At 46.2% G+C, this 24,307-nt stretch overlaps 1 protein-coding gene across 5 annotated transcripts in view; it reads right to left on the bottom strand.

The window, feature by feature from the left end:
* The window catches only part of LOC119164607 (agrin), a 583,580-nt gene that overhangs the window by 149,818 nt on the left and 409,455 nt on the right, over positions 1–24,307 (bottom strand). For all 5 annotated transcript variants that reach the window (XM_075882719.1, XM_075882720.1, XM_075882722.1 and 2 more), the window contains one exon: positions 20,411–20,639. In XM_075882719.1, the coding sequence (XP_075738834.1) occupies positions 20,411–20,639 (229 nt within the window). The remainder of the gene's footprint in view (positions 1–20,410; positions 20,640–24,307) is intronic.

Raw genomic sequence — 24,307 nt, 5'->3', positions numbered from 1 at the left:
TTTGAAGGTTAGAATTAGGTGCAGCTTGGTCGTCCCTGCAAGTTATTTCATTGAACACCACACAGTCATCGGCGAACAATCTGATTTAAACGGGCTCTGTAATTGTGTCAGTGATGTCATTAATGTAAATTAAAAATAACAAAAGTCCTAAAATGCTGCCCTGTGGGACTCCCGAAGTTACCGGAAGTTCACCCGAAAAATTATCATCGATAACAACAAATTGCTTACGGTTAGTCAGGTAGGCAGAAATCTAATTAATTAAATATGCTGGGAAGTTATTCATTTCGAGTTTTTTATAAGGTTACAGTGCGAAACAAGGTCAAACGCTTTCCTAAAATTTAAAAAAACTACATCAATATGCCCAGATTTGTCAAGGACAGACGCAAAATTATGAACGATAGAAGTCAGTTGGGTAACCATAAAAAAGCCTTTACGAAAGCCATGCTGGTAGTTAGAGAGAATATTTCTATCAGAAAGAAATTTGTTAATCTCGTTTGCTATGATATGTTCAAGCAGCTTGCACGAAGAGGATGTTAGTGAAATCGGACGATAGTTAGTTAAAAGTGTTGCATCTCCTTTCTTAGGCACAGGTACGACACGTGCCCTCAACCAATCGCTAGGAAGAATTGCAGAAGATAACGATGCATGAAAAATGACAACTAGAAAGTGGGACAACTTTTCTGCATATCTGCGCAGAAAAGCATTTGGTAAGGCATCTGGACCAGGTGATGACTTAGTTTTCAGATTGAGCAACATAGAAACTACCCCTGGTTGCGATACTATATCGGGTGGTACAATGTGAGGCATATGTTTTATTAACGGCAGATCATAAGAACGGGAAAAAACACTGTGAAAAAATTTGTTAAAATGATCAGCAATGCTTTGCTTCTCGACGACTAGGGATCCCTCGTGTACAATTTGGTCGACTGACCTTGTTTTTTCTTTTAAGTACCTCCAAATCTTTTCCGGGGCATTTCGCATAAAACCTGGCAGCGTATGCTGAAAGTACCTTTCTATTGCGTTTTTCACTATTTCATTTAATTTAGGTTGAATATTTAGAATAGTATCACGAGAAGCGCCTTGTCGTCTTAAGCGTTTAATCTTTCTTTTTAGTTGCAGCGCTTCTCGCGTCATCCAGGGATTTTTCTTTGCTACTTTCTTTGTTTTTTCAGGAATAAAATTATTAATACAGTACATGCACATGTTTATAAACTTTTTCCAAAGACAATGTTTGTCACCAATTTCGTCCTGCCTTATTTCTGGGAGGCAGGAGAGTTTTCCGGCGTCCTCGTTGATGCCGGCTACTAATGTTCGAAATTTGAAAATAAAATATGCCTCACGCTGTTCGCGCTCGCGCCTGTTTGAGAAACCAGACTGCAAACAGGCGCGAGCGCGAACAGCGTGAGACATATTTTATTTCCCCCTTTTCTTTCCCCCTTCCCCCTTTTGTTTTTTTTCTTTCTTTCCTTTTTTTAGTTCCCTCTCACTCTCGCAAACATCTTTCAAGGCGAGAGGGACACGGCAGCAACGAAGTTTGGAAGTTCATGTCAGTAGAACTCATCCCCTGATGAAGGGAGGACGCCTCCCGAAACTTTTGGGAAATAAATATATTTATCCTTGTTGACAACGCTCCCGTTGTGCCATATCCCATACCTATATATATATATATATATATATATATATATATATATATATATATATATATATATATATATATATATATATATATATAGTGGGAGCAATAATTCAATGGGCCAGTTAGTCTTCGTGAAGGTATGGGATATGGCACAACGAGAGCGTTGTCAACAAGGATAAATATATTTAATATATTTATCCTTGTTGACAACGCTCCCGTTGTGCCATATCCCATATATATATACTTATATATATATATATATATAGTAAATGCACAAAATCATGACATGCGCAAGGCACAAGAAAACATTCTGGCAGCGTCGTGGTAAAAATAGATTTTCAAGATCAACAGAAATAGCCAATTTCCTTTTCATGCAGAAAACCAGAAGTTTCACTGACACAGTTCTCGTCCCTATAGTTGGTATGTTATAAGCCTCAGCAAGTGCGTGATCCCTGATGCAGTAGTTTCATCTGTATGTGAACATGTCGTTTGTAACGTCAAACACGTAAAAAAAAGAAACTGAATCATACTAATTCTGATGAAAAAAAAGTGCAGTGTTTTCTTACATATATAGAGAAGCACATGGACTTAATGACGTGTAAGTTTTATAGGTGCGGCATCGATGTTCATTTTTGTACGAAACATGAGATAGGTCGCATCTGCCCGATGTGACGATGCCCTGAAAAAAAAAAGCATGGTATAGGCACGTGCCCTGTAAATCACAGGAACAAATACATCGTCTGTGCTAAACAAGTTGTGTATCTATTATAATATAATAAGGTGGGCAGTATGCAAGGCGAACGAAGTGGTGTGTCTATTTTCGGCTGTGAGAACATGAGCTCTCACTTCAAGGGGTCGCGCGACTTCATCTGCCGGATCACTGCAGGTCATATGGTGTCGTCTTATCTTAAAAAAATAAACACTGTCAATTTAAACACGCGAACCAGTTGGCAAGAGATATTGTTGAGACTACAACATATCAATCAAAGACAGGAGCTGTATCAGTGAAGTCTCTATACACCGGTGACTTCACAAATGGAACCCGGCAATGAGGTTCCGCATGCCCCCTAAATTGAAACCGCAACTCACAAGTATGATCCACCGCATTCATCTTGGTGTGGCGTACACCAGACGTTAGGCACATATCATCGGTCGCAGTGACACAGGTTCTAATTGTGAACACTGTGATGTGCCAGAAACACTTGAGCACATACTTTGTGTATGCCCAGCATAAGCACGTGAACGACAAACACTGATTTTATCTACTGAACTATATCGCAGTAGGTCATTAACTGATGAGACCAGGTTGGGCCCTTGGCCAGACATTAACAGTGCAATTGTGGTCATAACAGCCGTTATAACCCTTTTGGAAGCAACTGGACTATATGCGCGGCTATAAAGTTTGTCTTAGCTAGGAAGAATACTACATACTCACCTCTCTATGTCACCGTCGCCATCCATTATTCTTTTTTCCCCTTTTTCCTGCCCCAGTGTAAGTAACAGGCTAGAGCAAGCTATGGCTCAGGCCAACCTCTCTGCCTTTCTGTAATTAAACCTCTCTCTCGCTTTCTCTCTTTTCCTGCATGAGAAGGAAATTGACTTTTTGTGTCGATCTTGCGAATCTGTTTCTATGACGACGATGCCAGCATGCTTTTTTGTGCTTTGCGCATGTCGTGCTTTTGTGCCTTTGCTAGATATAAGTTTCACAATTCACTTTCCACTAGAAATCAGTTGAGAGTCAGCACCCTGTCTTTCTTTGTGTTATGTTCGTGACTCTAGTGTTGCGCTGTAAACTAAGTTCACGATGAATTCTAAACCGACTGACCCAATTTGCCGTCTTACTTCACCAGTGAGGGCAGAGAGAGGTTGAAGAAAGGAAAAGACGCAACTTCTGCAGCCCTATAGTCGGGGTCACTGCTCAGCTCCAAGTCAGGGCAGGCGATGAGGTGTGTGCATCCCTTTTCATGAAGCAGAGGAACATGACGAAGCTCGCGCAGTCTCGACAGAGCTTACGTTCGCGTGCTCGCCCACGTGTCTGGTGCCTGCGAGATCTCTTCCCTTTTTAGTTGTATCAAAGTCGTGACACTTGCCCTTAGGTACTTGCGAGCGCTACGTACTACAAAGCTGCGGCGATCACCACATATTGCAATGCTGCTCTCCAGCGTGGAACTCTAACCCCACCGGTACTGATGCTGCATGAAATAGAACAGCCACTAACCTATATCAGATGATATCATGGTATATCATACCGCTTTCTTCCTGTTTGGTGTTGATTGATTGACACGCGGGGTTTAACTACCCAAAACTACCATATAGTTATGAGAGACGCCATAGTGCAGGGCACCACAAATTTCGACCATCTGGGGCTCTTTAACTTGCACCTAAATCCAAGCACGCGGGCCTACAGCATTTTCCCCTCTATCAAAAATACAGCTGCCGCAGCCAGCATTCGATACCGGGAGATTGCACGAGAGATCAACACGGGTCCAAAAGTTGATATTTTAGATTTCATTGAGTATTCTATATTTGATGCACCTCTCACCAGGTAGACCGAAAGTCAACTTTGTTTTTTGATTAACGGCATAACTTACGAGAAAAAAATATCAAACTTCACCAATATGAAGGCACCAATTTTGTCACCTGTCATTTTCGAAAATTGCAGATGCCATAAAAAGACAAATATTTTTGTTTCAAGGAAGATATTTTTTACTTGAAATGCATGTCTAATGAAGAATGAATTCATACGGTTTTAAGTTTGTAGACCTTAACAAAATAGCTTTTAAAAATGTCTAATTTTGCGACAGTTTAAAATAAGTTACGTATTTCCCATCTTTTTCTGCTTAAGTAATGCAAGCAGCGTTTCCAAACTTGACAAGTTTTAAGGACATAGTGTGTTCATTAGGTACCTAAACTATTGCTGCCATAGGGCAAATGTAAATTTTTATATATTGCCTCAAATTTCTCATATTGGCAAAAGTGTACTCCACTGAAATTCGAATAATAAAAAAAACCCCATCTTCGATTTTTCTTAAAAGCTCGTAAATAGACAAACGAAAGCCATCATACAGTAATAAAGAAAAACATGTTGCATTATTTTGTTTTTAGCGACAACATTCGTCGTACAAATCAGAGCTTTTCGAGAATGCATTGATAAGTTGAGAAATCTGGAAATCAGAACGGAAAAGCGGCAATAAGTTTCAAACGCAAGTAAACGTGACCGCATTTGGTGAAAAAAGGCCGTTTTAGCAGATAGGAGTAACTATTTTGAACACGGTATTCCACAGTATCTGCATTCACTCTTATACGTAGAGCACTGAGACTTCTAATGTGTGGTGCCTCTTCATTACTGACACACAGATGGAGCTGCTGTGACAGCCATGTCTTAGCAACACGTTGGGTACGAGAATTGAATGTTGAATGAGTTCATAAACGATTCATAACAAATTTTTATCATTTGGGGCACGAAGACTGCCGCATTAGACTGAAGAACACGCTTTAGGGCAAGTTGTCATCCGTCGTCTGCTCTACAGACGAATTGCTGTGTGCCGCATCTCGGAGGCCATGCTTTCGACCTTATGGTTTATGGTGACCCCCACCGCTACTAACTGCAGCGGACGATCACCGGGGGTTCACGCTTAGCGAACCACAGGGCCGCTAGTCCATTCACTAGCATGTAGCGCAACACTCCGCGCACGCTCAACTAATAAGGCGTTTAGCGCGGCGCGGCAAATAGACAGTGTTCTAATGCAAAAGTACACAACACTTTATTGCCTCTGACGGCACCCCGAACAACAGTACAACGTCCGCTCCCGGGAGGCGGATAGCAAAGGCACCCGCACGCGGACGTTCACAATAAGGGGAAAACCGAGAGCACGTCGCAGCTGGCAATGGCGAGCTTTGACACGCCGGTCGGGAAAAGGTCCCTCGCGGCTATGCTGCGCACTCTGACGATGGCCAATGGGCCTGGTCGCGAGTGTTAGGACAAACCTCGTACGCGTAGGCCTACGGCAAGTGCGGCTCGTTGTGGTACGACCACTTCAAGCACTAGGCACCGCTCTGGGCTTAGCGTACGCTACCGAAGCCAGCACTCAAGTAAACACGCCTGCCGGGGTGCCCAAGGCCACCCCGGGCAGGCTACAGTCCGCGATTCCCAAAGGGGACGCGGACGAAGGAAAGCACGGGCTTACCCGGCGCCATCCGCAGAGAAGAGAGCGCTCCCTCGGCGTGCGCCGTGCTCGCACGTAGCGCCATCTATCGCCACAAGGTGTTAACAGAGCGGGAAAGCAAAAGGGTGTGGCCGTGTGGCGGAATGCCCGCGAAATGGTCGCGGGCGCGCCTCAGATCCCCACATCCTCCTCTACTTAATTCACCCTATATACCGGTCTGCAAAGGCAGCCGGTCATCGCCCATACATACAAAGGCGTCATGCAATGGGCAACAGCTAGCCTCAGCCTCGCTCTGCAACTGCTGCTGAAGAGAAAAAAAATAAAACAACGCATAATACACATGACAAATACAAAAAACATATATTTTGCCTGCTGCAGCGTTCTTGGGGGGGGGGAGGCTCTGCGTGGGCCTACAGTTCCAACAGACAGTCGACGTCCATGGTGGCGACGCCGTCCATGGTGGCGACGCCGTCCATAGGTGGTCCGTCGGTGGCTGAGGGCGGTGGCAGCCCTGACAGCAGTGCCGTGAAATGGGGGTCCTCCCCCATTCGCTGTCGGCACAGGGCCGCCAGGTCCGTGTCCGAGCGCTGGCTCAGCGGGGCTAGATCCGGCCCCTTTCTCTCGGTGGCCATCCCCTCAGCGGCCGCCTTTGTCCGCGCCACGTGCATGGCACCCTTGTAGTGGCATTTGAAGTGCATGGCCACGCGGCACGTGGCGCGGAACCCCACCGCTGCATCGGTAGGTAGTTGGGCGCCTCCGGCTGTCTTCTCGCCCTCCGCCAGCGTGCAGCCCCGGAATGGCCACGGGACACGGTCCAGCAGCAGGTCGCGCCAAACGCGCCGCTGCGTTTTCCACGGCGCGTCGCTTACGAAGTAGCGCGGGACCTCCTGCCGCACCCACGTGGTCACGCTCCGCGCTGGTGTTTTGGGGACCGGTGGCGATGTTGTTGATCCCCGCCGCCGGGACGCCCGCCTGGTAGACTTGGGTGGTGCCGAGGTGCCCGGGGCGGAAGGTGCTGGCCGCCGAGGCACCCGCCGTGTGGGTTTCTGACTGGAGGGCATGTCGCTGAAGGGCATGCGACCACGATGACCGGCACCAGAACAAGAATGGCGCACCGCTAGCAGTCTCCGGCTTCCCCCGTCACCCCACCGACAACCAGCGCTACCTATGTTGACGTAGGGGTCATTGACCTGGTTCTTTCCCCTCTCCGCACCACACAGACACACACACCTGCACCACCAGAACGTCCTCGAATGTTCCCGCGAGCGAGCGGTCGCTCCCCCCCCCCTCCGCAGGGCAGCACGGAAAAAAAAAAGAAAACAGCAACGCTCAAAGACAATCAGCAGCAGCAACTGGGCGGGACTGACTTCTTTGCAAGCACTGGCTGTAAAGAAGCTAGTTAGCTGAGACTAGACAGTATAAGTGAGGGCCTTCGGTAGCGGAAATAAGCCCGCCTTCCGGCGCGAAATCACTAAGGTGACCGCTTCCTCAGATTATACCGGTGCGTGGTCCGAATGCGGTCCGCCGCGCCGGGTGTGCGCCGTTGCTTGCGCGAAGAGCCATTGGGCGCTGGCGCAGGCTCGTCAGACCTTGACGCAAAGGCTTTCAGGTCTGCGATGTGGGCACGGCTGAATTTTCCCGAAAGCGGGTCTTTCAGCAAGTACGCGAGTGGAGTCTAAGCTTTTTCCACTCGGTACGGACCAAGCCACTTTGGAGCGAGCGAAGTTGAGAAACCCTTGCTCGCGTCGCTAAGAGCGTGGTTGCGCTTCAGGACGAGGTCACCCACCCTAAATGAAAGGTGGCGACGTTTTCGGTCGTACTGGGCCTTTTGCCCGGCCCTGGCCTATGCCAAACTTTGCCTCGCTCTACTGAGAGCTTGACAAAGCCTGTCCCGAAGTGTGGAAGCGTAAGAACAGTCTGCCGGTTCTTCCTCGTCTCCGAGCTGGCATTGCATGACACTGGTCACCGGATTTGCCAACTCCCTTCCGAAATTAAGGAAGGCGGGAGAGAAACCAGTAGAGCGACTCTCGGAGGTTCGGATTGCAAACGTGAGTTCACTCAAATGGTCTGCCCAGTCCCTTTGACTTTCGTCAAAGGCAGCCAACATCGGTTTGAGCGTACGATTGGTTCGCTCCGTCAAATTGGACTGGGGATGGTAGGGCGAAGTGGTGCAGTGATCTATTCCTTGGGAACGGCACGTATCACCAAACACCCGAGCGGTGAAATACGACGCATTGTCCGTGATCAATCTTTTCGGAAAGCCAAACCGACAAAACACTTCCTGTAGCCTCTCTAGCACCGCTCGCGCTGTCACTTTCCGCAGCGGAAACAGCTCCACCCATTTGAAAAAATGATCAACAACTACCATCAGATGTATAAACCCCTGCTAACTCCTGGGGAAGGGCCCCATTAGATCGCAGGTGGCTACTTGCCACGAACGCTCACTGACAATCGGTTTCGTCAAGCCGGGCGGCTTGCCACCCCTTGATTTCACCGTTTGACAGACGTGGCAGGAACGGCAATAGCGGAAAATTTCACGCTTCATGCCAAGCCAAGTCAAAACCTTGCTCAGTTTCGGAAAACTTTAGAGCCACTCAGGTGACCGGCAATGGGCTCGTCATGAGAGGTTCGCAACACTGCGGCTCTCAGACTTTTGGGCATAACCACCCTAAACGGGTCTATGGACTCGTCGTCAGTGGCTATATACTTCAGCAGGAGCCCGTCATGGTCCAGCAAAATGAATCCGCCGCGGACTCAGCGACACACGCTGTTTCAGCCCCCTAATCGCGCCCGCCACAGAACAAGCAGCGTAACGGCGCACCTCTCAAGACGGTTTAACGGCGCCCGCCACAAAGCAAGCAGCGTACACGGCGCTCCGTCCCTCCGAGACTCGAAACGGAATCACTCTGCTGAGCCTTCAGTAGCTCTTCGCTGCCGAAAGCAACTCCCATTCTCCCAAATGGGGGAGTCTGGTATCGCGCCCACTCAGGACCGCAGCAACCACCGCGTGCACGGCGTCACGAGTTCGCTCTCGGCCCGGTGGCCTTCGGAAAGTTCCCCCCGCTCGGCTGCTACGCAGTGCGCCGCTTACCTGGATAGCAGCCAAGGTCGTCCTCATGGGTACTTCCCCTTTTCGCCGCTTTTTCGCCCCCGACGCTTGCCAGTGCTAAGGCACCGCGAGCGGCCGTCGCACCGGAATCCAGGTTCTCGGCAAACAACAGGGGCACGAGATAGCGCGTCAGCTTCTACGTAGGAGTGTATTCACCACAAAAAGGGGTGACGACACAGGCGAGCGCCGAAGGGCGCCCGTCGATATAGGCGCTGGCCTCTTTGTGCAACGCGGCATGCCATGGAGCAGACATGTTGCGACGAGCCCGAATCGCGCAGGCGAACTGGCTCGCTAAGACTAACCAAAGGCTTAAGGAGCCTTTGATACCGCGTTTGGTACCAGGCGGTATGTTGCATAGCAGCCAGCGGGCAAAATTCGGCTACGGCTGAGGTCGCGGTGCCGATATGCGCCCCGGAAGCTCCACTGAGAGCCGTTTCGCAGCGCTGTGACATGGAACTGCCATGTATTCCGAAGGGAGCAGTAGTAGTCCAATTTGCCCTTGTGCACTGTTCGGGTTGGGCTATGGCCCCGGACCTAAAACACGCTACCTCTCCAGTGGGAGCTGATACGTAGCGCCTCGTGTCATCCCGACTGGGGCTTGTGACAAGTGAGGGTGCGCCATTGTGATGCTCAAGGGGGGCACTGGCCCTGTTCTCGAGCAATGCGGTATCTGCTAAAAGCGTCAGCGGACAGAACTAACGCGGAGCAGACATGACGCGGGCAAACGCGGCGAGCCTGATTCGCAAAGGCGGGCCGACTCGGCTAAGACTAATCAAAGGCTTAATGAGCCTTTGATACCGCGTTGCGCGCCAGTATGGTGACCCCGCTCCTAAACGTCCGCTCCCGGTACGCGGGTAGCAAAGGCACCCGCACGCGGACGTTCACAATAAGGGGACAACCGCGAGCACGTCGCAGCTGGCAATGGCGAGCTTTGACACGCCAGTCGGGAAAAGGTCCGTCGCGGCTATGCTGCGCATTCTCACGATGGCTAATGGGCCTGGTCGCGAGTGTTATGGCAAACCTCGTACGCGTAGGCCTACGGCAAGTGCGGCTCGTTGTGGTACGACCACTTCAAGCACTAGGCACCGCTCTGGGCTTAGCGTACGCTACCGAAGCCAGCACTCAAGTAAACACGCCTGCCGGGGTGCCCAAGGCCACCCCGGGCAGGCTACAGTCCGCGATTCCCAAAGGGGACGCGGACGAAGGAAAACACGTGCTTACCCGGCACCGTCCACGGAAAAAGAGAGCGCTCCCTCAGCGCGCACGTGGCGCCATCTATCGCCACGTGGTGTTAACAGAGCGGGAAAGCAAAAGGGTGTGGCCGTGTGGCAGAATGCCCGCGAAATGGTCGCGGGCGCACCTCAAATCCCCACAGGTTCAAAGTAGGGACAAAGATTACTCCTCCTGTAATTTTATCGACAAAAACGTTGTGAACTTCCTTTTAACGTACTATACTTCAGTTTTGCATTCGCACTGTGGATACTTGCGCACAAGTATTTTTATATATTGCACTTTGAGGCAATATATAAAAATTTACATTTGCCCTACGGCAGCAATAGTTTAGGTACCTATTGAGCACACAATATTCTTAAATTGTGTCAAGTTTGAAAACGCTGCTTGCATTACTTTCGGAGAAAAAAATGGGGAATACGTAACTTATTTTAAACTGTCGCGAAATTAGACACTTTTAGAAGCTATTTTTTCAAGGTCTACAAACTTGAAACCGTATGAATTCATTCTTCATTAGACATGCACTTCAGGTAAAAAATATCTTCCTTGAAACAAAAAGGTTTGTCTTTTTATAGCATCTGGAATTTTCGAAAATGACAGGTGACAAAATAATTGCCTCCATGTTGGTGAAGTTTGATATTTTTTTCTCGTAAGTTATGACGTTAATCATAAAGTGATATTGACTTTCGGGCTACCTGGTGAGAGGTGCACGAAATACTCAATGAAATCTAAAATATCAACTTTTGGACCCGTGTCGATCTCTCGTGGAATCACCCTACCGCTACCTGCGAATCAGCAATTGAGTACCTTAGCCACTAGAGAGCCACGGCAGGGCTTCTTCTTGTTGTTACTATCCAAAGAGCTCTTGAAATAGTATGATTGTTAGCAGAAGTGCTTTCGCAGTTGTCCTTCTATTCTATCCCATACATATCATATAGTGCTCTGAACTTTTTGTTTCGGCCTCACGAATGCAAGTCGCTTTTTATAAAGTGCATCCCAAACAAGCTCTTTGTTTTATTTTTACTATTATTGTCTGCTTTGTTTTTGCTGTTGTACTAACGCATTTATATTCACTTGAGTTTACTCTCCTGTCTTGATGATTTGGGAAACAAATATGTAAATATGTAAGCGTGCGTTCAGTATGCAGCGCCAAACATTCTGCTTACTGCTTGCAAAATGCGCAAATTGAGTTTGCGTTATAAAAATGGAAATAATTAGGAGCCATCTTAAAGATGTTAGAAAGGGGATTCGAGAAACATTGAAATGAAATGGTCCGTTTTTAAGGAACTTCCCGGCGAGCCATTTCAGGCGATTCCCCAAAGGCATTGATTTTTTCATTGTCTTTCCTTAACAGGTAAGTTGAGGACACGTCATGCCTAATTGTTCTAGCTAGTAGGAGCGCCAACAGTATCGTGCATCTCAGCTTACTCACCACAAATACTTGAAACATCAGCTTTTCTACTTCAATTATAATCGCTTTATGCATATATGCTGCCATGCACTCTTAATTTTATGTTTGACATGATTGGGTCACAAACAAAAATTATGATTTCTCGGCGTGAGTCACCCGCAATGTTCCATAAACTTCGACATTGTCTCAGATGAGGCTGCTAAGATTACGCCTAGCAAGCATTGCTGCAGCGGCCGCATGTCGATTAAGGTGAAATGCTTGAGGCGCATGTTGTTAGATTTGATTCCACCCCGAAAACACCACATGGTGAGAACTTCTGGAACCCTGCGTCTGATGTGCATGGTTCATGATTATATCGTAGTTTAAGGACGTAAAAACGCATGCACCACTCATAACGCTGGAAGGTGTGGTCTCTGCTGTTAAAATACAAGACGCGTTCTGCCAATCATCGGATTACTGGAGGCCGACGAAACCTACTGCCGCTATCCTAGTAAAAAGTGATTTGCTTGTACTTTCATTGATTTGTGGCGTTTGACGTCCCAAAACCATCATATGATTATAAGAGACGCCATTGTGGAGAGCTCCACAAATTTCGACCACCTGGGGTTCTTTAACGTGCACCCAAATCTGAGCACACAAGTCTACGGCATTTTCGCCTTCATCGAAAATGCAGCCACCGAAGCCGGGATTCGATTCCGCAACCTGCGGGTCAGCAGCCGTGTACCTTAGCCACTAGACCACCGCGGCGAGGCATGCTTGTACGTTGCAATACTTAGTTTTTGGGGCTCGAGATAGCTCAGTAGTGAGTTTATTTTATACCAAAGTGACTGCTGCTTTCTTCATAGTCAACACAACGTGACAATACAATAAGGCTGAGGTGCTTCTGAGGTGAACATGTCCTTTCGCTCAAGAAAATAGATTGCACTTTAGTGAGCATAAACATAAGGAACATTTTACGCCAGTATATGCGAAGAAAAAAAAAGTATAGCAGCTTTATGCACCGCAGGCCAGCCTGTATACACAACGTTCCACAAAAATGCCGCGTGTTGTTGCTTCACTTCTGTATACCGGTGATTCGGTATCGCAGAACTGTTGTTTGTGGACAAGCTGTAAGAGCGCACCGGTACTTGCACCATCATGCGAAGGCTTCTTGATAAAGATCATGTAAATTGCCACCTTTCTTCTCCCCTTTCCTCTGATGCCATTGAACGCGCGCATCGCTTGGGTACCTTAAGCCAGGGCAAATGTCGCCCAATGATAGTTAAATGCCTATCCTATAAAACAAAAGATGCGTTACTTGCGACACATATACACCTAAAGAAACATAACATCACTGTAGCAGAGGATTTTTCACCCGCTACACGTGCAGCTCGGAAAAAACTACTTGATTTTGCCAAGAGTCAACCAGGCCCCGTCAAGCATAAAATCAGCTACAACAAGCTGCTTCTGAACCAAAAATGCTACATGTACGACCCAAACAGTGATGCAATCATCAACATTCCAAATCGTCGTACACGAACCATTGCCCCGCCTGCAACTTCCAAGCCCTAGGAAAGCGCGAGGGGCAGTGGTCATGTGACTGTAGCTTCCATATCGGTCCTGTTTACTAATATCAGAAGTGTTCTTAACAAGTATAACTCTCTATCATCAGCGATCGACACATGCTCCGCTAAAATTATCGCGTTAACTGAAACTTGGCTCTGCGGGCAAGTGTGCGACTCCGAGATATTTTTAAACGCTCATCGCTTCTCACTTTTTCGTCGCGACCGTGGCACACACAGAGGCGGTGGCGTACTTCTGGCTATTTCCAGCGATATCCCATCATCATCTGTACACGTTCATACTAATCTAGAAATGTTATGGGCTGCGGTAACGCTTAGTCACCAGAATGTAGTCATCGGGGTATGCTACCGCCCACCCTCACCCTCGCCTACATTCAGTAGCGAACTTCAAGATGCGATAAACGTTGTTAGTACGCGTTTCCCTACATCGCCGTTGCTCTTGCTGGGTGATTTCAATTTTCCCAACATAACCTGGAATTCCCATTCCCCTTAATTATTTCCGCTTTCGTCCCAAGCTCGCGAATTTTTAGAAGTTTGCTCGGTATTTTCCTTACAGCAAATGTGTACACAAGCAACCAGAATAGTAGCTCACGCTGCAAACACATTAGACTTAATTCTAACAAACAGTTCCGATATAATATCGCCCATAACGTACCTTCCGGGTCTTAGCGATCATTTGCTTCTACATTTTTCCATTAACTTAGCCCACCCGAAAACAAAGAAAAAGAAGAAAATCATTCGTGACTATAACAGAGGTGACTTTGAGGCAATCAACAATGACCTTTCTACCTTCACTGATCTTTTTCTTGACGGTTTTGACGATCGCAGTGTACAAACTAATTGGAATATGTTTTCAGATAAAATAATTCAACTCACTGAACAGTACATCCCACACCGCAGTGTAACCAACAACTCAAATGCACCCTGGTACAACAGCCATATCCGGCGTTTGTCAAACAGTAAAAAGCGTTTCTTTCGCGCCGCAAAACTTTCGCCTTCTAATGATCGTTGGGCTTTATATGCAACAGCGTCTACGTTGTACATTCAAGCCCTTCGAGATGCAAAAAAACATTTTCATTCCCATGTACTACCTTCCATGTTAACCACAAATGTTAAGAAATTCTGGCGAACTTTTAATCCCTCAACCGATGACGCTATCACACTGACCGATTCCTCTGGCGACCCCATTTCATCTGATATTTGTGCCTCAGTTTTTAACCGTACATTTGCTGAGAACTTTTCTGCCCATTCTGCTGTTAATAACCCCACAACAAACAACCATACCTTTGAAGGTATGCCACCTATACTAATCAGTACACTTGGTGTTCTTGAGCTCATTGGTGGACTTAGCCTTCATTCAGCTCCCGGCTGTGATAATATTAGTAACAAGTTCTTGAAAAACACTTCGGCCTACGCTGCGTTAATCTTAACTAAACTTTTTCAACAGTTTCTTGATCAGTCCATTCTTCCAAATGAGTGGAAAATTGGGAAGGTCATTCCAATTCACAAGTCTGGAAGCAAGACATCTCCACTTAACTATCGCCCCATTTCCTTAACCAGCACATGTTGTAAAATGTTTGAGCATATTATTTTCACTAACCTTGTCGGTTTTCTAGAATCCAACTCTTTTTTCTGTTCAGCACAACACGGTTTTAGAAAACATTACTCATGTGAAACTCAGCTAATAACCTTTACTCATGCGCTACATCAAGTACTAGATCGATCATCGATCATTGACTGCATATTTTTAGATTTTTCTAAGGCATTCGACAAGGTTTGTCATAAATTGCTACTGCTTAAACTAAACACGCTTAATATTGGTATTAATTTACTGAAATGGATTGAGTGCTTCCTTTTAAACCGCTCACAATTTGTTTCTTTTAATGGCTTTAACTCAGAGTTTACAGATGTCTATTCGGGAGTTCCTCAAGGTTCAGTCCTTGGGCCTTTATTATTCCTAATTTATATTAATGATCTTCCTTCCGTTGTTAACTCTAATATTCTCCTATTCGCGGATGACTGTGTTGTTTTTAGAGAAATAACGAACTCTAATGATGTTGCCTCACTTCAGTCTGATCTTGGCGCAATCGCAGACTGGTGCAGTGAATGGCTAATGCAACTAAATATTAATAAATGTAAAGTCATGCGTGTTTCCAGAAAATCTTCCCGTCCACCACCATACCACATTGATAACATTCATTTAGAATCAGTAACTTCATATAAATACCTCGGTGTTTACATTACTGCAAACCTAAACTGGTCTGCTCATATCGAGCACTTAATTAACAAAGCTAACCGCATGTTAGGCTATCTTCGTCGAAATTTTTATCACGTTCCTTCCTCCTTGAAACTCCTGCTCTATAAAACACTAATCCGATCGAAATTAGAGTATGCTACATCGGTGTGGGATCCCACCCATATCAACTTAATTACTGCTCTAGAGATGGTTCAGAACAACTCTGTACGTTTCATTCGCGCTAATTACAGTCGCACCGCCAGCATAACTTCTATGAAATCAGACCTTTCCCTCCCCTCATTATCACTGCGCAGAAAAGTGTCACGCATTGCCTTGTTTCATAAAATGTATCATCATCCTGATCTGCGCGATCGACTCATCCCTCAACCATCTTATGTATCCCATCGCACTGATCATCGTCACAAAGTTGGACTCGCTTCATGTAATACTGAGTACTTTTATCAATCATTTCTACCACGAACCTCTCGCGATTGGAATGGCCTTCCCGCTGACATTGTAAACATTAATAACTGTAAACATTTTCGCAATTCTGTAGCTAATATTGTATACTCAGGCTCTTTCTAACTTATAGTGCGTCTCTATTGTACTTGCATATTTTGTTCCTTTTATTTTGTTACCTTTTTGTGCTTTTACCACTCCCCCTCTGTAATGCCTCTGGCCCTGAGGGGTATAAGAAAATGAAATGAAATGAAATACATGACAATCCGCTAGCATGCAGGTAGGTTCAGCAGCGAATCCAATATATTGCAGAAATGACAAGCGAGAACCACTGTCAGTGAAGTGTCCACAACGCTGTCCTGTTAAGCAGCTGAATCACTCCCCAATAAGCTCATCGGAAATAAGCTAACTCACCTTTTGACAAAACTTTTTGACATGTCAATAAACACTTCAGTAGAGTGAAATAGGGCATATTTTAGAAATTTTATATCCTTCGTTTTTGTGCACACGCGTTCGCTACTACATTGTGTTGGTCTATATAAACGAATTTGTGAATGTGTGGAAGTATCTTAATATAAAATTGACAAGTATCGTATTGGATATAATTTTCGTGGCTGTATCTCCAATACTTTTTGTCTCGGTATTCTGCATCGTATTACGATACTATTTCAAGGCATCTTTGCCTGGCCCAGGGCAACACAATCTCGTGTAGGTAAACCAGCATAGGTGAAATTGGGAGGTGCATTAACCGTCGTGCGCAGGAGTATGAGTTTATGTTGAAAAATAAAGGTAATGCACATTTACCGGTCAATCGCTCAGCCTGCACGTGTGCACCATGGCTAAACGGGATCAACAGCGTGGGCAGAGGTGGTGATACCTTGGGAAGGGAGTTGCTGGAAGCTTTTATTATAAAGAGCAAGGACACAAAGTGAAACGTTGATTCAATTGTGCAGCAACGAGTCGAGGTTTTAAATGCGAAGCATTTAAAGATTAGTTGTTTAAAGATTAGCTGTTCGGTTTCTTTACAATCGCTTCCACCAGTCTGACTCCCCGACAGAACTAATAAATAATAACAAAATTCCAACTTTACAATAGCCCTGCCGCGATGGTCTAGTCGCTAATGTACTCGGCTGCTGACCCGCAGGTCACGGGTTCAAATCCCGCCAGCAGCGCCCGCATTTCCGATGGAGGCGGAAATGTTGTAGGCCCGTGTGCTCTGATTTGGGTGCACATTAAAGAACTCCAGGTGGTCGAAATTTCCGGAGCCCTTCACTACGACGTCTCTCATAATCATATGTAGGTTTTGGGACGTTAAACCCCACATATCAATCAACTTTAGAATTCCGTAGGAAACTAGCTAGACTTAAATTTCTTTTTAACCTATCTAAGAACAGCACTATCATAGACCTTTCGCCAGTCCTCAGTCCATGATCTTCACGTCCTACTAGAGGATACCATTTTTACAAATTCACAGCTGCCTTTGCGCGCACTAGCAACTTCAAGTACTCCCTTTTCCCTCGCACAATAACAGAGTAGAACGAACTGCCAAACCATTTTTGTGAATCTGAAAATGTACTAAAATCTCTAGAAAATTACTTTTAGGTGCGAGTTATGTACCCGCGAATATATTGTACACCTGTCTGCTTTATAGTTTCTGTCGTTATTGTTTTCTTTGTTTCTTCTTCTTTCTCTACACCTATAAATCTAATAATTGGTTATATCATTATTATTGTACCACCTCGCCGGCCTGCTTGGGCCATTTTTATCACTTGCAGTACTTTATAAACCAATAAAAAAATTTTTAGCGAACGTCAGCGACTTTGAGCGAATCTATCTATCTATCTATCTATCTATCTATCTATCTATCTATCTATCTATCTATCTATCTATCTATCTATCTGTCTATCTATCTGTCTATCTGTCTGTCTGTCTGTCTGTCTGTCTGTCTGTCTGTCTGTCTGTCTGTCTGTCTGTCTGTCTGTCTGTCTGTCTGTCTGTCTGTCTATCTATCTATCTATCTATCTATCTATCTATCTATCTATCTATCTATCTATCTATCTATCTATCTATCTATCTATCTATCTATCTATCTAGCCGCCTACGACTTTTAGCTCTCCTGTCAGTTTCGACAATGGTATCGGTACGAAACTTGGTATGGTATCGATACCAAACATGACTGTATGAAGAAGATATTTGACTAGTTATGACATGAAAATCATGACATTATGTCATGAAATACATTTATTGGTCCTGCAGCTCTTGCGGTGGTTTCGTTCACATGGCATGTTCCAAAGCCTGTATGGTGTGACAATTGCATGGCGAACACAAGCGACAGACCCTTACATGAAAATCATGACATGCGTGTCATGTAACAACATGACTACATGCCACGCTCATGATGCGTTCGTGGCCGTTTCACTAGCGTCCCATACACCAAACTTGGTATTACGGTACGTGAATGGATGATCAAGGTATGTGACTGGTGTAAACATGACAATCATGAGGTGCGTGTCGTGTAACATCACTACATGCTACGCTCATGACCTGTTCGCGGCCGTTTCGCTAGCTTCACATGTACCAAACTTGGTATTACGTGACGCGAACGGGAGACATAGGTAAATGACACATCCAAACATGATAATCACTACATGCGTATCATGTAACATTAAGACTACATGCCACACTCATGATGCGCTCGCAGCCGTTTCGATAGCTTCACATATGCCAAATTTGGTATTACGTGACTTCAATGGATGATAAAGGTATGCGACTGGTGCAAACATGGTAATCATGAGAAAAGTGTCATGCGAGAGCATGACAACATGCCACAATCAAGGCGCCAATACATTACGACGTAACGCGGTGCGCGTGCTCGCCGGCGTTCATTTTGTCACGTCACACCGGCGTTGCCGCGCCAGGCGCTAGCCCTGCTATGTACTCGCAGGCGGGCGTTGCGCTGCGTTGCTTTGATGCATGCGCAATTCAGCACGTCCGACATCTCTCCGTCATGAAAAGGGGGAGACGCAGTGCTGCCTTGATAACGCATTGGCCCGAATGTCGTGCTGGTTGCCGTTAGGCCGCACCGACAGACGTTGGGCGCGTCGGTCGCGGTTATCGTCAGACTTTAGAGCGCTCATGTTTTGTCGACGTAGCGTCGCTGTGCCCAGCGTGCACGCGCTTCAACGCTACATTTGGAGTATATTTGGTGATCCATGATGCGCTCGTGGCCGTTTCGCTAGCTCCACATATACCAAATTTGGTGTTACGTGACGTCAATGGATGACGAAATATATGACTGGCGCAAACATGATGATCCTAACAAGCGTGTCATGTAAGAACATGAAAACATAGCACTCTAATAGCTTGCTCGTGGCCGTTTCGCTAGCTCTACATATACTAAATTTGGTATCACGAGAAGTGAGAGATTACCAAGGTAAACGACACATTCAAACATGTTAATCATGGCACAAAAGTTATGTACGGCATCATTTACCTCCACCTCGTAACGTTGTGCTGATTTTAAAGTGATTTATCAAGCTTTCTTATTGGTGCTTCGCATATCATCGATTCTCACTGTACGTGGGATCTGCGAATTTTTTTCAGATCGATGCATGATCAGGAATGCTACGGCTGCGTGCATACGCTTTCGGTGGTTTGCCTTTTCTGTGGTGCTTCGAAATTCAGCCAGTTCAGGTTTAGAAGAGCCTGCCCTGTACACTTTCTCCTGTTTTCGGTCAGTTCTTTCTTATTTTCTGTTTGCGCTAAAGAAATGTGAGGTCCGGTAAACAACACTAACTAGCCTCAGAGGAAGCTTTACTGCTATGTGTAGTAAGACTGCTAGACGAACTATTTGGTATGAATGCATAACAACTTGTTATTAGCGCACACTGATGCACGGACAAAAAGAGTCGTTCCTTCTATTTGTCCCAGTGTGCGCTGAAAATTAGTCATTATGGTACTTGTATTCTCAGGTATACAATCGATTGTGCGAGTTGCATGTATTCTCGCGAAAACTTCGTGTCTCGCAAAAACGAATCAGATTTAACGTGTCACAAATGGCCCGGTTTATTCACTGATGCACGAGACATGCAAAGTGATTAATGCTGGTTTCTTTCTAACGCGTCCACACTCAAGCTAGCACAGCGAAACAAATGAGCGTTTGGGGTGTGAAAGTCTCTGGGCATTGCGAACAGCTACACAGCCAGCAGCAAAACGATATGCAAAGGAAGAGTTGCCTGCTGAAACACCTGAGCTAATCGCAGCTCCATAAAAACGTAATAGAGAAGCTAAGCCTGCCAGTATTGCTGGCTGCATGACAATTAAACCATGGGACTGCCCTCAGCAGTAAAAGAGAAACACGGAGATTCCAAATCGAAGTTTCAGCGACGCCTAACTTCAATAAAACGCTGTATTCACATTCATTGCACAACTGTGCCAAACACACCTTTTGGTCAGTTTACAAGACCTTAACTCCCGCCAACTTCTTTTTTCTTTACGACGTCCCTTTTCTCAAAGATAAACCAAAGTACAGTGACGCAGATTAGACGCCTAATTAGTATAAGTCACCGCGTGCATGCAACCATGCATGTATGCACACTTACTGGGGCATCCTGCTTGGTGAACGCCGAGTGCAGGCGTCACTCCATCTGAGCAACAGCCGAAGGCACTCTGAGCGCATGTCTTGGGTCCTTTCTTGGCACCGGCGCACGACTCGGGCCCCTCAGCGAGTCGAATATCCTTCTGGCGGCGGCAGGCCTCCTGTTGCACGTGGCAGGTGCTCGGATACCAGAAACCATCCGTTGCACAAACTCGCGCAGCACCGGGGCTCACCTGCGGGTTTCCTTTTGCTTGTTTGGTAAACACAGGAGCGTGGCATACAATGAAAATAGTGAAGTCTAGCTCAGTCTGCACAAGGCTGCAAGTACGCAACGTGCTACGCACAGCGTATATGCTAGGTCTGAGGCTGCCGCCAACATGTGCAACACCCGAAATCAGCGCTGCACCTGAGCGTTAACGGGCTTGCCTTTGAGTGTTGCTTCGCGTTATCTAGCGGGGAAGCAATAAGCAGTAATAACCAGCATTGGTCGATGCAACACACAACTGAAGGCGTCCAGGTGTGAGACAAGCCGAGCTTTTCTGAGCAGGACAAGCAGTGGTTTGGGGTGTTGAGGTCTGGTCGACAGAAGTGTTATCGCTTACAGCAAATTTAACGCGCATTGTTTTCTATGAAATTAAGACAAAAACATTGGCCGCGTATCTGCATGGTAATCTGCATATGTCGTCGAAAGACGATAGTCTTGCCTGTGGAGAGAGTAAATACAACATTTATTTGATGTTCTGCGCAAGAAAATCGGTGAGTGGTATTCAGGAGGCACTGCGTTAGAGTGCCTCGAGCGTGCAGCGGAGGCGAACGAGCGCATCAAGCACGTCACACGTGAGACATGAGCGCCATCTCTCAGTTTTTTTCGGAAAACAAAGCACGTGGTTCTGAGACGGGTGTGCGCGCCCGTCTCGGAGGTGATAAGGTGTAAAACGCAAGACGACGGTTAGGTGCCTCCACCATCTCGTCTTAGCAAAGCGTTGGAAACACTCTTTCTCTTGCAAGCGTCGCATGGTCTGCGCAGCGTAATAAGCGCTATGACCCTTAATATTACTTATGTATGCGTTTTCTAGTAAAAAGCACCCATGCAGAATATATAGGTGTTGTTACTGTGTCCCAGACATGCGCAATAATTGCTTTTTATTGAACGCTAAGTCTTGAGCAACATGGAGGGCGCTGCGGATGGGGTCGGCCGTTTCAGGTACCCGGTGCCGTTAAGAGTGGACAAGCAGACAAATGTACAGACAGACAGACAAACAGACAGACAGACAGACAGACACAGACAGACAGACAGACAGACAGACAGACAGACAGACAGACAGACAGACAGACAGACCAGAATTTTGGCGTCGAAGGTCCCCAAGAAAGACTATTGTCTTAAAAAAACAACGAGAGAAGCGGAAAAGAATTGCTAAACGCTGAATTGAATATTATGCCATTGGCGATGGCGTCTTCAGGCTGTTGCGGGCGATAATTCAGACATCTGCTGGTTAGACACACACGTAGCTGCACCCTCAGATGAAAGGGATCACACACACAACTCTTAAGTACATAATCCGCAATTTCGTCGCGGTGCTTCACGTCAACGTCGGGTTCCTGCTTCTTTCGAACTGATGTCCAGTTTTCCAACGTTGTGCTCCGGCTTACATCGATCACAATTCGATGCATCAGTTGACCGATTCACAGGGTACACTCTTAGTCAAATCCAGTCTAGACTACACGCCTGCAGGCAGGAAATCAAGTCAAATTGTCGCAGCTTCTACGCGGCTCCGTACCGTGTCCCAGAAAAACCGGCCCGATTTGAAGTTGCCTTCAGCATAGCCGGGACAATGATTAGCCGGGATTTTAGGTCAATTTTTTTTTCTGGCCAGATAAGGTCTGCGGTTAGGCGTCACATTTCCGTAGGCGGCCCGGCCCTGACGTGGTGGCTGAAAAAAAAAACATTATTTTACGCTTCTTAGAAGCGGTATATCGCCGATAATGTGGTGGATAATATGACTACAGATAATAAGAAAACCATTAGAATCACAATTAGTTACATTTGCGAGATTAACATGCAAAGCACACACAGCCCTGGAGTCGAACTCGGGACCGCATGCACGTGAAGCAGATGTCTTCCCCATTGCGCCACAGCACCATTTTTTTTTCTTCATTATTGCGCCACAGCACCATTTTTTTTCTTCGTTATTGCGCCACAGCACCACCACATGACGGCGAGTCTTTCGCGGAGGTATATATCTACCAAGTAGGTTTTTGCAAGCCGTCTTCGGAACCTTGAACTGTTTCTGTGCCATTTGCATGCATTTGATCAGTGAATAGATTGTACGACTTGATGAATTCGAGACAACCACGGTTAACGCTTTCGGCTCCGACTTCGGTTCATGGTGCGCCGTTCCGCAAGAACGATTAACGTGTGTTTGTGCGTCGTTTTAGTGCTCCCCTGTGAACTGCGGGTGTTACGCTCACCGAAATTCACGGACGAGGCTGTGTTCGGCTGTCGAAACCTGCGTATGTTTTTGCACGTGCGTATGCTGTGAGAAATTAGGCTGATTTGTGTCGGGAGGTACACGCGTATCAGTGACAGCAGCAAACAGTTGAGAATATATTCTTAGCTGTTTGAATACAGTACGCTTTCGCACGTAAACGTTGCATGGGTATTTTAGCGTGCCTACTCTAACGATTGCATTTCGTACGCGCGAACTGCCGCAAGATGGACGCTGGGGCAGCAGCGCTTTTTTAGCATTTCGACGATTACTTATTACTGCAATTAGAATTTATGCGCATTTTTTTCTCTATATAGAGTGGTTTTTACTCATTTTCATCCTTTAACTGATCTTATTTACGGGGAGTGGCTGCTCTTACCTTTATTCAGCATCACACTGCTGTTATAGTGAATGCCAAAACGCGGACCAAGGTCAAGCATGAAGTACACAAATTAGCGACGGACGGGTTCGTATCCCTGCAAATAAATAAAGCTTCTGCACATCTCTTTCGTGAACGTCCGCGTGCAGTTCGGGTCAAGAAATGGTGCAGAACGAACCTCAAAATCTTTACTGTTACTGCATTCAGTTGCTCTTTAGAAAATGGGGATTTTTATGGCGGGTACATTATCTCCACAGCAGTACACTGGTTGCCTTGGTCGTGGCTCACTGTTACAAATCCATGCTGAAATATGAAAACTGTACCTAATAATCAAAAGAGTGAGCAAATGTCGGTGACATACGCTCTTCTGCTGACTTCTGCACCTGACTTCTGTACTTGATGCTCATCATCAAATCATGCAACCACTGATCAAACATCATCCAATCAATTTTCAATTCTGATCTTTCTTTGTCTCGCTGCCTTCCACTTGTTGCTTTTTTGCCATGCTTTCCTAAAATAATCAGTTCAACCTGTTTCGTAGATGACGTGCTTCCACATACATAGGCCAGTGTTTCAGTAAGCTGTCGCGCATGCACTAGTACTCTTTTATTTAGTGCATGACCCAATGGCATTCCTCGACAACTGATAAATGGTTTGTACTCTTTTATTAAAATCGAAAGAGTAACACTGGGACTGCACATCCTAGTGTTTGCCCAAATGCCGGAAGACGTATGATATTTTGAATGAAAGGTGCCTTAAGGCACTGGAAAGTGTTTCCGTCCCACACCATCTTGTAGAAAAACGACTATCACAAGACAGCGGGACAAAACGGCGACGCACAAATTCCACGGTATGCAGGCGATGGTAAACGTGATGCCACCGCCACGCCGAGCTGGTGAGGTGGCGACAAGGGGGGCGGGAGGTCGTTTTTTTTCTTTTTTTTAAGCACTCGCACTTGTCGCTGAACGGTTCTGCCTATGTTGATGCCGGCTCCTGGTGCCAGGCTGGCGCGACAGAAACGGCGGCTCTCCCCTTT

This window comes from Rhipicephalus microplus, unplaced genomic scaffold (assembly GCF_043290135.1).
Source record: "Rhipicephalus microplus isolate Deutch F79 unplaced genomic scaffold, USDA_Rmic scaffold_13, whole genome shotgun sequence".
NCBI classification, from domain to species: domain Eukaryota; kingdom Metazoa; phylum Arthropoda; class Arachnida; order Ixodida; family Ixodidae; genus Rhipicephalus; species Rhipicephalus microplus.
The sequence above is the reverse complement of the archived record's forward strand: the minus strand, read 5'-3'. Positions and strand labels throughout refer to the sequence as shown.